Here is a 14,970-nt window from a genome sequence, read left to right as displayed (position 1 = left end):
ATTAAACTAACAAATTCTGGTAATAGAGAGAGGGATTGATTTAGAAAATAGTTCTTGCAAAACATTTTCTTTTTTTCTTTCCTATCCTCCATACTGTAAACAATATTAAGCTTAATTTCAAGATTGTTCAAAATTTGGATTATTTCAAGCAATAGATACTACTACTAACTAATTCACTGTATAGGACAAAGAGATTAAATCCCTACTTAACACTGTATCTGAACTTCCCAGATGACCTACTAAAAAAAACCAAAATAACATGCTTTCTTAAGAAGAGATTTACATGAGACACTTGAGAAATATTGGGACAATTTCTACATTGGCATTTCCTCTAAGCAAAAATAAAAAATAGAGATGGCACGAGCAATAACTTATGCACTGGATGCTAAAAATCTGAACTGCCACTTTGTCAAGACTTTGTCAAGAGTAAGACTCTGTCGTCTGACTGCACACCTTTGATAAGCAACTGACACCATTTTCTCTGTACCCTCCTACTGGACATTGCTGTCTGCAACTAGAGTCTTCCACGAGCCTTCTCTTCTTAAAGCTGAAGAAACCCAGTCTTCCCAATCTCTTCTCATACACTGTGCGCTCCCAAACCATCTTGGCTCTCCACTGGACTCACTCCATTACACCAACCTCTGTCCTTTTCCTGTAGAGTCCAAAAAATGGCCAAAGCTGGATTACTGGACACAGCATTCCAAACACCATCTCACAAGTACTACACACAGAAGAAGGATCGTTTTGCCAGACCTGCTGGCTACATGCTTGCTAACACAGCCCAGGATGCAGTTTGCCTTCTTTGCTACAAGACTTCACTGCTGACTCACGTTCATTTCTTGTCTACCTCACTCTTCTGTGAAGTTGCTTTCTAGTCAGTCTGCCGACACTCACCTTAACTGGAGTTATGCCAACCCTAGGATTTTGCATTTGCCTTTGCTAAATGTCATATGGCTTCCATTAGCCCTTTTTCTAGTCTATTAAGGTCCCTCTGAATGACAGCACTGGTTTCCACCTCGGATTCTGACACAGTTGCCACACTTGCACTCAGTTCCAGCTTCATTAACCATCCATTAAAGAGAACGCTCAATAGATGCGTTTGTAAAGATTTACTTTAGCCAGAATTTGTAACCGATATTTTCGTTCCATTGAACAAAAAAGGAAATTTCCAGAGAACCTTAAATAATCTCAGCTTAAAAATAAGTTACCTCATTTCAAAAAGAAGAAATCACACTGCATAATTTTTGCCTGTCACCTAGCACTGGGTTTTGTTTGATTTAATATATGTATTTACATACACAGAAATTAACTAAATCAAAACGTCAATTTAATAATGACCTGAAACTAGAAGTTGATTTCATATACAATCACCAAAATCACTCTGTAGGTATTCCTGTCCCTGCAATTGCAACTTTTCTTCAGTTTTTAGCTCTCAGTTTCAGATTCTAGATGTAGACTTACTTCTATTCTAAAGTTATGAACACTTAATTTTCTAAAAAGATAAGGTATAAGAAATTTAAGGTAGTTCATTTCTTCACTGCACTCCATCTTTCCTGCATTTCTCCCAATAAAATTCCAAAAGCACAGGAAAGCCATCTGAATCCCGACAAGCCAAAATTAGCTTCTGGAAAAATATGCATTAGAAAAGTTCAGGTAAAGAGAAGTTAAATTTAAGAAAGCAATAACAAGGCAAAGTAAGAATTCATTTGTAATCTTACACAAACAGCTGTCACAAATAAGGCTTTTGGGAGCAGCACTCCATTTGTCTGTGGAATGAGCATACTTACTCCAGAGCTGCACTAATAATTTAAGAATCACCTGGGTTCCATAAAATGGCTCAGGCAGTGGAATAATTCAGTATCTAATTTTTACTTACACAAATACGGAAAGACCAACCACAATAAAGGAAAATGAGACGTAACAGCTTAATGGTATCATGAGATGTTCAAGAAAACAAACAAACATTTTGTGAAATCGGGAGTAAAATACTTTTAGAAAAATGTCAAGGCAGACAATTCTGCAGTCTTTCAATACAAGCCAGATGCAAGTTTAAATGCAAGACAGACATGAACTTGAATTAAGACGAAAATTTATTCCTATTTTGACTAGTCGTAAGCTAGACCAAAAGTTTCAGATATATACTTATTTACTGAAATACAACATTAATCTAACTTTTCAACTTTTATGTCAACACACTTTGCATTAGGGAGATGAAATGTGGTCAGCACAATCACAAGTTTGGGGTTTGGCTTTTTTTTTTAGGACTGGGAAGGCGGAAAAAAGTGATGGGAAGCATTTTTAAGTACTTGGAAGGAAAGGAGAAACAGCATTTTCAGCTCTTTGGAACCTGTATCATCCCACCTCCATCCTAGTGATCATCTCTCCTGAAACAAAAGATCATTCATCTGGAGTAGTTCACCTCTGCTCCAGCAGGAAATACACGCTCCATTAAGTGACAACACACTGCCTTTCTCTCTCTCCCCCTTGGGTTCCACCACTTGCAGTTAGAAAAGCAAGAATTAATATATTTCCCTTCCACTCTTATGAAAACTTTTCAATTCAGTTAGCAAGCAAAATGCCCAAAAAAAGCACTGCATGACACCTATTAGATGTCTGCCCTGTCAAAATAATCTAACCATTCTGAAAGCACTCATCTTGTAATCGTTCTGTTTAATGCCAGGAAAACACTTTACCTCCGCACCTTCAAGTCAGAAAGGGATCAGAAGGGGATTTTTTAAAATTGTAATTAAGACTAAGAACATCTGATGTCAGTTTGACAGCTCTGAATATTCACCCCAGAAAAACTGAATTACTCAAGTCATATTGTTACCTGTAATTTTGTATCCATATGCAGCCAGTTGTCCAGCCATATATTCACCATCCGAGTTATTGTGAGAACATCCCCATGTACGAATCCAGATTTTCTGAACACCAGGAATAATGCTGTTTAGGAAAAATGAATGAAAGAGGCAAGTTAAAAGATGAACAAGCTTCTCTTTTAAGCCCACTGAACAGACTCAATGAACTGTAATTCTTCAAATATAAAATAAGCAACACAAACAGTAACTCCAAAACAGCTGAGGAAAAACACTATTATTGTGTGATTTTAGTGTAAAGGGTTTTAGGTCTTGCTGGGATAGAGTCAGCTTTCTTCACAGTAACCTGTATAGTGCTGTGTTTTGTGTTTGTGACCAAAACAATGTTGATAACACCCCAATGTTTTAGCTATTGTTGAAGTGTGCTTGCTTGTTTCCCACTGTGCTCCATTCCACCACAAGTGGGCTGGAGATGGACAACAGGTCAGGAGGAACATGAACAGAATAGCTGACCAAAAGGATAATTCACTCCAGATGACATCACAGTCAGTAATAAAAACTGTTGGTTTGATCTTTCCAAAATAGCTGTTGTTCTGACACTGGCTGGGCACCAGTCTGCTTGTGGGAGGTGGCAAGTGACCGCTTTTGCATCGCTTGGGGTTTTTCCCTACTCTTTCCTTCACTTTAACTGCCTTCATCTCAACCCACAACTTTTCTCACTTTTACTCTTCCGATTCTCTCCCTTGTGGTGGAGTCAATCCACAAGCAGCTGGAAAATGGTTAGAAAAGAGTTTTAGAATGGAGAGGGTACAAGAGCTGTAGGACTAGAAGAGATTCAGTACACTGTAGTTATGTTAAAGCAACAACAAAAACCCCAACAAAAACACACAAATAAGCAAATAGCAAACGAAAACAATCACCACCAAAAAAAAAAAAAAAAAAAAACCACCTCCCAACTTTCTATCCTACCATGTAACAAGTAACCTTCATGTAACTGCACTGAAATTAGGCAACCAGCAAACAAACTGTGAAGAGTTAAAGTGCAACCTTTTATATTACGACATCCACTGGTTGTACTTCTCTCCATACAAGCCAGCTTTATAAATTCTTAACTTAGTGGCCACCAGCCTCACAAATATCTGAAAGCACATATCCCAATCTTTCTGGGTTACAGAAGGAGAATGGCAGACATGCAGCCTGGAGATAGCACACACAATGCCTAAAGAAGCAACAAAAAGTTCTGCAAGAAGCTCTCATTGAAATTCCTGGGATAACTGCCAATGAGCTAAAGATGCCAGCACAAGAACACCACACATCCTGGTACACAATGCTTCGCCCTGCCTACATCTTTTTTTTTTTTTTTTTTGCTTCCTCTCCACACTTCTTTTTTTAAAAAGATGCCTCCGTTAGCTAGAAATAGAAATTTGTTGATGGAACATTAATGATCATTAAGTGTAAACACAATGTATCTAGACTTCCTACTGTCTAAACAACACATGCTCAATGTGCTTTCTTGGGTCAAAAACACTAAAACACAGTCTGTTAGATTCACAGTACCTGAATACTTTGGTGCATGAAGTGCTAGTGTGAAATATCTATAGAGCACCAGTTTAGCTGTACATACACTCCTGGTAGACTGGGGCCAATGCACTTTTAGGAGCATTCAGAGAAAGATGCACTGTTATGCTTATAAAATCCCTTTTGAACACTAATGAAAAAACAAAATTTAATTTCCCCACAGGAAATTAAATTCTCATACCTCTTTTATTTTCATCTTTACCATAAAGGGAAATTTTATCCACCAACTTGAAACTAATGGAGGAAAAAAAAAAAACAGATCTCAGAAATGCAGTAGAAACTGGAATCAATAGATTAGTTGACCTATACTCTAATCAATTCCACTGCAGCAGAAAGCTGACTCTGTTCCTATGGGGGTCTCAAGTAGGAAAAATGCAAAGATACATTCCATGGTTATTGCATACTATTTCCACTGAAATAAAACAGCAAGTTGAAAAGAAGTTTCACCATTTCACTTGCAGGATGTACACACAAGAAGTACAGCCTCTGGAAATCCCAGGTTCCAGAAACCAGGCTGAAGGACAAGCAAGGAAGATGTTACCTTTGTTAAAGAGCAGCGGGTCAGGGAATACTCCAGCAAACTGGGCATGCATAAGTGCCTGGGCACTAACAGGATGCATCCACAAGAGAAATATGGATGTACTGGAGATAGTCCAACAAAGGGTCATAAAGATCATTAAGGAACTGGAACATGTCTCATATGAGCCAAGGCTGAGAGTGCTGGGACTATTCTGCCTGGAGAAGGCCCAGAGAGATCTCACCAAAGTATATAGATAACCGAAGGAAAAATGCAAAGCAGGCAGACCAAGATTCCTTTCAGTGGTGCACAGTGACAGGACCAGAGGCAACAGGCACAAACTGAAACACAGGCAGTCCCCTCTGAACATCTGGAAATGCCTTTTTCACTTTAAGAACTTCACTTTATGACCAGCAACTGGCACAAGTTAACCAGGGAGGCTGCAGAATCTCCATCCCCAAAAACTATCTTGTCCAAAAACCAGTCCTGATCAACTGGTTCTTGGTGGCCCTGCTCGGGCAGGGGGTTTGGACAAGATGACCTTCCAACCTCAACCCTTTTGCAGCTCCCAGGATTTTGTTCTTATTTCTCATTAGAGATATCAAAAGGCTACTCCAGGACTGCAATTTGAAGACCTCAGCTTCTATCTAAGTAATTAAGATGAAGCAGACAGTTTTTCAGAAATCTTTTACATATAAAAGTGTAACAGAAACCAGTTTTCCAGTCTGATTATTCCATTCATCAACATCTCAGTGATAACAGAAAATTTGCCTAGGAAAATAAATTTGCTTAGGACTTATTACTTATTCTCCCTACATTTTATAAAGACTATTTTACTCATTTTTTATCCTCTGTTCAGATTTATGAGACAGTGAGAACTTTCACCTTATTTTTAGAAGCTGACGGCACATACAAGCTGCAAGAAAAGTAACAAGATAGGGTTGATGCAAGACTTTACCTGTCACTTGGGGGATCATCTTCTGTCTGAACACTTTTTTGTGAATTGCGTTTTCGCACTCTTGGAAAAACATTCCTTCTCACAAACTGCCGGTCGTGTGGTTTCACATCTTCTGCTGAGACAATGTCTTCAATATCCTCAAGCACTGAATCACAGGCAGCAGGCATCTTCAAGAAGCGTTAGACAAGGCAGGCATTAGCAAGCATTTGAATACAACCCCAAGGCCCAGTATCTACTGCGTATGTTCTGCTAAATATATATATAGTCAGATATATTTCTCGTATATGTGCAATATATCATACACTTGGGGGATACTGAGCACATAAAAACCAACAACTACCCTGATGCTCTCTTCCCCTGATAGCTCAAACACAGCAGGGAGAGTCACAAATGCCATACAGATTTTTAGGGGCATCAAACACAGGCAAAGATAAAGCCACAAGCCATACAGATTTTTAGGGTTTTTTTTAAATAACGTGCACCTTGTCATCTTCTAACTCAAAAACCCTTCGGCTCCTCTGACACAACATATCCAAGACACAAGTACTTTTAATCATGTCAGCATCATAATAAAATAAGTTCATATTATGTGATGGATATGCTTCTGCTCACATCACAGAAGAATGAAAAATACAGAATTTAAGCTCCTGTTTCAGAGGCTGTTTTGGCTCTTTTATTTGTGTGCTGAAAACAGGTGCATGGTATTTCTTGAAGACAATATGTCTTCACAGTCTTTCTGAAAACAAACCAAACTGTTTCTAAAACTCCTGATCCCGCAGGCCTTTCATCTGAACTACTTCATTCATCAGGACAGTAAAATAAAAATTTCTATCTTCAGGTACAAGATGTTAAACCTAACCAATATAAAATAAACAGATTATAATATGGCTAGTATAACATACTAAAAGATCACTAGAATCTAATTATATTTTCCACAAGGAAGTAAATATATATGCATATATATCCTCCCAGCAGATGTCAAGATCCAGATTAGTTTTCAGGAACTGGGGAAAAAAAACAAAAGAGCCTATAAAAAAGTAACTGCATTAATTACACATCTCCCACTGTGCTGTGTGTAACTAACTCTTAATTAGAATACAGTCTGACGTATCGCTGGAAACTTGGGTTTTTATGTATCTCAACAGTTTATAAAGGAAATTACACAAGGGCATTTCACAGAGTTTACTAACTGACAGTGAAGAACAAAACAAACAAGGTTTTAATTTCTTTAAAACCACATTTCAGGAACAAGAGATTTGCTACTGCCATAAAGATACTTCCAGATGTTGCAAACGAATTATTGCAGAATGTAAGAAGTTAAACAGCTTTGCACTTTGTGTCCTTCAGTCAATCTTTCAAAATATACTTCAAAATAAAACTTCGTGTAACCTGAACCATTAACATCTGTGTTTAACTTAAAAAGTAGAACGATGTCACAGAGAGGATGCACCTGCCACAGCTATTTAAGCATTTAGCTTAAATTCATCTAGATAAAAAAATCTCAGGATCGATAAAATAATGCACCAAAGGATGAAAAAAAATAAACAGCTGTGAAAAGTCCAGCAGTAAAGAGCATGAGGGGGAGGTGACATCTCTTAAACTACTTTATACCAGTGACAGAAGGTACAAATAGGTAACATTATCAACTGAATACATGGGAGGGAACAAAAGTTTTGATTTATTGTTCTTTTCTCCCTTCCAGAAAAATATCCAATACAATGGAGCAGCTGGCAAAGCAAATAATCTTAGCTTATTCCAGTGGCTCATGAAAGAAAGAACACAGCCAAACTAAAACGCCTACCTTTATAAGCAAGGTCTAAATCCTCTTGGATAAGAATCCTGTTGGGGGGGAAAAAACAAAACAAAACAAAACAAAACAAAAAAAAAAAAAAAAAAAAAAAAACAGACATGGCATGAAGGAGCAAAACTAGAAGACAGAAAACCATCAGTTCATGTCATTGCCCAAGATGCATTTGTCCTCCCTTTGCAGAAATATGTTTCTTGCTCAGTGTGACCTCATCTGTCTGGCTGACAAGGTGGAAAAAGGATCCCCGTCTTCCCCGTCCCCTGAGCAGAGGTACTGATCTTTCTGTCCTTCTTCTACAGAGCCATTTTTGTCAAAGTCAGATGTATCTAAGTTATCTCAGAGTTTCTCCAGATTTCAGCCTTCAATCGGGAGTTTAAAATTTTGAATGAAAGAAAGAAAAGAGATTAACAGTAAATATTAGGTGAAGCCATCCACAACTTTTTTTTTTTCAATTACAAACACTGCGAAGTCGTTTTAAAATAGATAACTTGATGTCTGCGCTAGTTCAATACACATGGAAGAAGCAAACAAACAAATAAATAAATAAATACAGATTCCCACAACTATTCCGACAGATTGACTGAAATCAGAGGAAAAAACAAAACTAGAAGTTAGTGTGGGTTCTTCTCACGGTGCCAAGCTGCACCTACAGAACTTCACGTTTCTCTTTAACAAAACGAATGCTAGTAAAAAAAAAAAAAAAATAAAAATAAAAAAATTAAAAAAACCCTGCACCGCAATAAAAGCGGGTTTAACGCCTTGACACAAATAGACCTCCCCTTGCACCAGCCTGTTTTGGTCACCCCTGCTCAGCCTCCTGGCACATACCACGGGAAGACTTTCCACACAGAGAACGGTTCCATCCAGGTGGAAGAAGACGCTCTTTTCCCTCTATTTACCCACAGCTGCCTTCGGTAAATCCCGGGGATGAAATCCCGGGTCAGAAGAAAACCGTAGCGTTAATACACAGCGAGACCAAGTATTATATACATATGTTCGTACACACGTATATTAGTGTGTATACTTGTGTGCGTATGTACACAGGCAAAACCACCCAGATGGGCCCACCCCGAGCTCCCAGGGAAAGGCCGGGCAAGGGGCAACCCGGGGGCGAGGGTCAGCCGCCTGGGAAAGGCAAGGCGAGAGGGAGAAGGCGGAGATGGAGAAGGAGGAGAGGGGCCTGGGGGAGGCCCCGCCGCTCACCCGCTGCTCTCCCGGGCTCCGCCATCGCGACCCGCCCACGACGCACCGCGCGCGCACCGCCGCCACGACGGCGGCCGGCGGCGGCCACAACAGCGCGGCGGGCGAGGCGCCGCCGCTTCGCCACGAGGGCAGCGCCGTCCCCGATGCCCGGCGGCGCCCACCTCTGCTTTAACTGGGAAATGAGCAGCGCGTATCCAGTCACACCGGCCGGGATTCTGATATGTCTGTGGTTTTTGTTTTTGTTTTCGTTTTTTCTTTTTTTTCTTTAATTTTAATCGTTAGCTTCCTCAAAATACAGCGCCAGTAAGTAGCTACTCTTCTTCTGAATAGTCTGCAAGATACTGACATTACATAAAAAAATATTTAATATGAGGTGGCTAAAACTTCTGGCATTGTTTTCCTCCGATTTCGGGCTACCAACAACTTTTCCTGATATTTATCCTGACTGATATTTAGGAAGCAGATAGATTATTAAGCGTATAGGGTCCTTGGTGATCAAAGTGTTATAGAGTGTGAGCATAATATTATTGCCTCATTATTATTATACACAGCTAGCCTAAAAAGATTGTTTGCATTGTATCTGTAACACACTTATTTTATTTTGAGATAGTCAGCTTTGGGGTGAAAAAGTCACCATTTCTTGTAGTAGCAGATTATAATATCCCTCAAGCTGGAGAGAAAGTGAGTGAAAGACCTGAACATACTCCAGAACAGGTCTATTGGTCTGCTCGCTGATAAAACCTGGAAAATTCTGCTTAGGAATATCACTTCCCTCTCCTTTTACTTAAAAACTAGTGATTATTTTATGCCATGCTTATCTGACAACGTTCACAGAAAAAAAAGAAAGAAAACAATGAGAACAAAGTAACAGGAACAATTTGAAGAGTGGAACTGAGACAGAAAGAAATAAGCACTTCATTTAAATTGGCCTTTAAGAATAAATCATTTGGAATAGGACTGAGCACTATTAATATCACCCTGGCTTCATGATAGAGTCATTGTTACAGCTTAAGATATATTTGCCTTTGTGACTGGTCTTTGTCTAAGCACACAAGTACTTTTCAGAGATACTCTCAGTGAGACACAGTGTGATGTGTAATTTGTTATTTTTGTGGCACTTTTAGCCCAGAAGAGAATGGAGGGAAACATTTCAACATCAGTGGTCAGGTTGATCTATTTCAGACATTGTCCTACATAGGATGGTGTAAGAAGTCCTTACTATGTCAGTAAATAATTATATCTGTATAACCAATCAGTATTTTAACTGCTTCCTACTGAGGTTAGCAACTCTCCTAATTTTTTCTTTTCAGCTTCCCATAGTCAGTTTTCTAAGTGTTTCACATGCAGTCCTTGAATTGAACTTCTCTATTCTGGGAGCATCACACTGCACTACCTCACAGTTGTCCTAACTAGCCAAGTGTAACCTCTCTGAGTAAATGAAACTGGGAAGACACCAGTGCTGGTTTATGGTTGACTAAAAGAGCAAAGCACAGATGGCCTGCGAGACATAACCAAAAATCTCCAAACAGCCAAGACTGACAAACACTGCTCATTAAGGGTAGGCAGTGATCTCTAAGAGCAGCTCCCAGGCAGGAATAACCCATGAGTCCCATACCTAGTGACCTAATTAGGCCACGCTGATCAGTTTCAGCATGATCCAGCAGAGGCTTTACTTTGTCCTGCTGCCAAGAATTCATAATATCAAGCAGCCCTTGTGCCAGCACAGTTCTGTTCAGTTCTAGGATGTAGCCACAACATGGACGGCACCCTTCCCGTGCTTTTGAAGCTCACAAATCTAAATTACTCTGGAGCATATTCATAGTAACAAATAAAGCTGCATGCAGGCTGCAGGTAGCACAGCAGGTAGAAAAGAAAGCAGATGATTCCCTACTACCTCCTGATCACAGGAGGAAAGTTTATCTATACCTGCCTGGGAAAACTGCTTTTTAAGTGACAGTGGCTGGCAGTACAACTACCAGGAGTGGCCTTCTATAGGCTGGCAGCATACATGCTCCAGTTCCCTGAATGTCCAAGGAACAGCTTTAGAATACATCCTTTCCAAGCCGCCGGCATACCTTACTTCCTGCTCTTCAGCCTTGGGCTGGGGTACCATCTTAAGTCATTACAGGTTTTGCAAGAGTAGGCAGTTGGAAAATACAAAAACTACTAGGAAAATAAAATCCAAATCTCAAATTTTGCTCGTGGTCGGTAGGAGATGCATCCTTAGCAGTTTTAGAGCAGGTCAACTACAATCTTAAGGGAAGGGAAACAGCCAGGGAGGTGAGGGCTCAATTTTTATTTGGCAGCATTCTTCTCTGATAACTAACATGCAGTTCTGGGACAAAATAAGTGGGAAGGTATTGAGCAAAAATGGAGAGTCCTAAAATAGATACAAGAAATCAGATTTTTTTTTCTTCTATTCTTGGAATTTGGAAGAATCAGGCTGGTCGTTTGTGAACAACCTTCAGCACCACACAGAACTGGTAACAATCCATTTTTGTCTGTTATAGGTGAAACTTTCTCCCTGTCAAGTTTTCCAAAGAAAATAGCGGGTTAAGGAACTCTCAGACTTCATAAAGGTTAAGCATTCTACTGATCATTGCTTAGCTGTAGAATAATACCCAGGCAGATCTTGCTGCTGCAAGAAAAGCAGAACAGGGAGGTGGATTCTACTTGTTTATGCTTTTGTTAATATCACTCCTTTGCCTTTGCTATAACCGGCTCTTGGTTCACTTACTCCTGAGAACTGTGGAATCCAGGAACACTCATGGAATTGTGCATTCACTGTGTTACATACGGGGGAAAAGAGAAAGACATATGCAGCTGAATTTAATGCTTCTGAACATGTAGCTGTATCTCATGCTAAAAAATGTACCTTACATTTCTACTTACTTTCTACAACAAAATTGTTCATGTCTGCATCAAGATCATGATGTAATTTACTCTTTCAGGTGTAAGAAAGAATAGAAAGTGATGGTGTCCTGTCACTTGGAGGTAGATGAATTCTTACTGTAGGTTCAAGAGCATGAACTCCTCTTTATTTTCCACCCTTTTTTTTTTTAAACTCCTTTCCTGTGTGTAAAGGAATAAATAGTTGCCTATCATTCAGACCAGTCAAGCAGAACTGCATTGATGTGATTTAATCCTAGAATTTCTATGAAGTTTGCAAGAAGTCTGTTTCTAATTTATATGGGAGGAGAGGGGATAAATAAAAATAAATGTGTTATCCCAACCTTTGGATTTCCTACTGTGTCTCTTTACATGTGTCTTTTATTCTTGTTTCACTCTAGCTTAAAAAAACCATGATGAACTTATTGCTGGCATAGTAAAAAACGGGATTGAGACTATTTGGTGTCAAATGAGTGTGTGCACTAATAATGAAAATAGGAACAGGTTTCAAGAAACAGCATGATAGGCACCAAGAGTAAGAGGAATTTAAATAGGTGTACACAAATCTAAACTCTTTAAAAAATTCCTTTTTATTGATTCATTACCATACAAAATTTATTCAAATTACATCCATTTGAAGTGGTAAGATCACAGCTAGAGAACAGGTCACCCTTTAATAAATCTATTTACAAAACTCACCATAAAAGCTATTTTTGTTGGGGTTTTTTTCTTTTTGTTTTTTTACAGTATTTTACAGGTTTGTGGTTTTGTTTTTTTTTTAAACTAGCATACAATGCAAAGCTAAATTAGATTAGTATTTCATTTGTACAAAAAAAAAAAAAAAAGATGGTCTGCATTAGTCTTCATTTTCTCTTCCCTCGCAAAAGTGCCCCTTTGTCTCGCAAAATCTTCATGCTCACACAACTTTTACTCTCCTCTTCCACAAGACAAAAACTTTAAATACTACAATTTTATTTACAGATCCACATCTAAAAAAACTCTTAAAAAATTACAAACCAGCTAGAAAATATTCTGGCAGTGTTTACAAATTAATTCTATTGTACAAAACTGCTAGATAACTAAGGTGTGAGTTGAGAACATATATCAAATTAAATACAACTGCTGAATGATCTATGCAAACATTTGTACATATAAACACACACTTAACACTGTTTAACAGTTCTTTATGTGTTGCCCTTTATACATTTGTTATATCCCAAAACTCACACAGTCATACAGTTTTCTTATTAGTACTGTGACTTCTTGCCTTTTCATGTGTGAGCTTTCATAGCAGCAACTCAACGGTACCAGAAAACCTGCATACATAATATTCTACTACAGTACAAATAGTACTAATTTTCTGAGTATGTCAGATAAGCACAACAGTAATGCAAACAAAAGGATTATATGGGCATCATCTAATCAACATTACATTAATTTAGCCCAGAACATGGCAAAATATTTTACACTCAAGGAAAAAAAAAATTATTTAAGACTTCTTAGAATTCCTCTGACATTCAAAAAATAAATATTGGTACTATACTATACTAGCAAAGATCTTCAAAAAATAAATGCAATTCAGTTGATGTGGTACTTACAGTTATGTACTTTGGAAAAAAATTAGTTCCATTTTGCTGGCGAAGAGAATTATAAAAAGCTGTAAGCAGAGGAAGCTAACCCACTGAGATAAATATGATATATATTGAACAAACAAAGCTTGGCATAAGTGTTTTCCATAGAGGGAAAAACCCACAGTGCATCTCTAGTAGGCACTTAACATGAAGCCCCACTTAGTACCACAAAAATTCATGTACCAGTTCTAATGCACACTGGGGGCAGTAAAATTGAACTGTGCATCTTCGTTCTAGTTTAAAAAAAAACAACCAACAAAAACTACTTTCACACACACACACACACGCACAAGCATTTTTAAAAATCTCTGATTACTACAAGAAGTGGCAGAACTTTATACTTTTCAATATTTGCAATATACACTACATTTACAGTGTATTTTTTTTTTTATTAAAAGCTTTTAAGGACATAAGTATTTGACCTCATAATGAGACATATACACAGCTCAAAATGAGCATTATGACAGCAATTTAAACATTCCCACAAGTAGCTGAAGAATCCCATTTCACTCTTTTGCATTACTTCATATATACGTCCACTGCATGTACAATCCATGTTGTGACACTCAAAAGACATGCATTCTCTGCAGAAGGCACGACCTGAAATACTATTATAAAATTGTTATTGAGGACTAAACCAGTTCGTTGAGCCCTTCTCCATAAGCCCACTTGTCACAGTAAGCAGAGACTGAGGGAGTGTGAAGACAAAACATTTATGGTCACCTGCTTGCACCTGCTGACTCGCAAGGCACTGGAGCTCAGGGTCAAGGAGAAGGCTTTGCTGTAAAGGCCTTCACTTCTTGTCTATAGCATATTAGGGAGTATTCAATTAAAATATCAGCACTGTTCAAGAGTCTAGTTTATTTAATAATGCTATTTTATGGTAAGTGGAGGACAATTCCAAATGATGGCAGGTTTTTTGATTCCATTAAAAACATGGTTTAGATATGGACAGCATTTAAGACAATCAGCTGTATATAAATTCATCCACCAATGAAGGAAGCTTCTCTAAATCATAAGCATCAAAGAGGTCACTGATGCCTTCTTCATCCCCAAGGCTCAGCAAATAATCTTCCTGAAGCAGAGGAGGCAGCAAATTCACAAATGGTCCTTCAAAGTTTGAGGGAATTTGGTCCTCAGTCTGCTGTAAAAGGTTGGCTGGAGAAGCCAATGGAGAAATTGTTGCCATATTTACTGAGCAGTCACCTTGTCCTGAGTTAGCAGAAGCCACTTCTGTAAGAGGAGGGAGTAGAAAAAATGAAAGATATCATCTTTAATCTCAGTAGAAATATAAAAATTTCCATCAAACCAAGCAAAATAACCACTGCATAAAGGACCTTTCATAAAGCCTTATTTCAAGAACAAAAATGGCCTCTATAAAATTTCTAGCTTGTTTTTGATGTTACAAAGGGCTTCTCAAAAATGATCATTTTGCTATCGTCTCTGATTCTTCTGTTAAAAATTATTTTACAAGATTTAAACAACTACAGGGGGAATAAATCAAGCATAGTGAGATGCCTATTTTTCAGTGGCATTTATAGTCAAAAACGAAAACTTTCTAGGCAACAGAT

At 38.4% G+C, this 14,970-nt stretch overlaps 2 protein-coding genes across 5 annotated transcripts in view; both read right to left on the bottom strand.

The window, feature by feature from the left end:
• Nucleotides 1-8,951, bottom strand: part of CDKAL1 (CDK5 regulatory subunit associated protein 1 like 1) — a 407,608-nt gene extending 398,657 nt beyond the window's left edge. Inside the window, exons 1-5 of one of the 3 annotated variants that reach the window (XM_050328692.1) lie at nucleotides 8,880-8,914; nucleotides 8,505-8,581; nucleotides 7,671-7,708; nucleotides 5,870-6,036; nucleotides 2,831-2,943 (exon numbers count right to left, since the gene is read on the bottom strand). In XM_050328692.1, coding sequence (XP_050184649.1) covers nucleotides 2,831-2,943; nucleotides 5,870-6,036 — 280 coding nt within the window. In that variant the 5' untranslated portion in view covers nucleotides 7,671-7,708; nucleotides 8,505-8,581; nucleotides 8,880-8,914. Of the gene's footprint in view, nucleotides 1-2,830; nucleotides 2,944-5,869; nucleotides 6,037-7,670; nucleotides 7,709-8,504; nucleotides 8,767-8,879 lie in introns of those variants that run through there. The other 2 variants (XM_050328712.1, XM_050328703.1) reach the window with 2 other exon arrangements.
• Nucleotides 8,952-12,340: 3,389 nt separating this feature from the next.
• The window catches only part of E2F3 (E2F transcription factor 3), a 42,524-nt gene continuing 39,894 nt past the window's right edge, over nucleotides 12,341-14,970 (bottom strand). For both annotated transcript variants that reach the window (XM_050326107.1, XM_050326117.1), the window contains exon 7: nucleotides 12,341-14,632. In XM_050326107.1, the coding sequence (XP_050182064.1) occupies nucleotides 14,367-14,632 (266 nt within the window). In that variant the 3' untranslated portion in view covers nucleotides 12,341-14,366. The remainder of the gene's footprint in view (nucleotides 14,633-14,970) is intronic.

Source organism: Myiozetetes cayanensis, unplaced genomic scaffold (assembly GCF_022539395.1).
Source record: "Myiozetetes cayanensis isolate MyiCay16 unplaced genomic scaffold, myiCay2020 scf1, whole genome shotgun sequence".
NCBI classification, from domain to species: Eukaryota; Metazoa; Chordata; class Aves; order Passeriformes; family Tyrannidae; genus Myiozetetes; species Myiozetetes cayanensis.
This window is presented reverse-complemented; position numbering and strand designations above follow the sequence as displayed.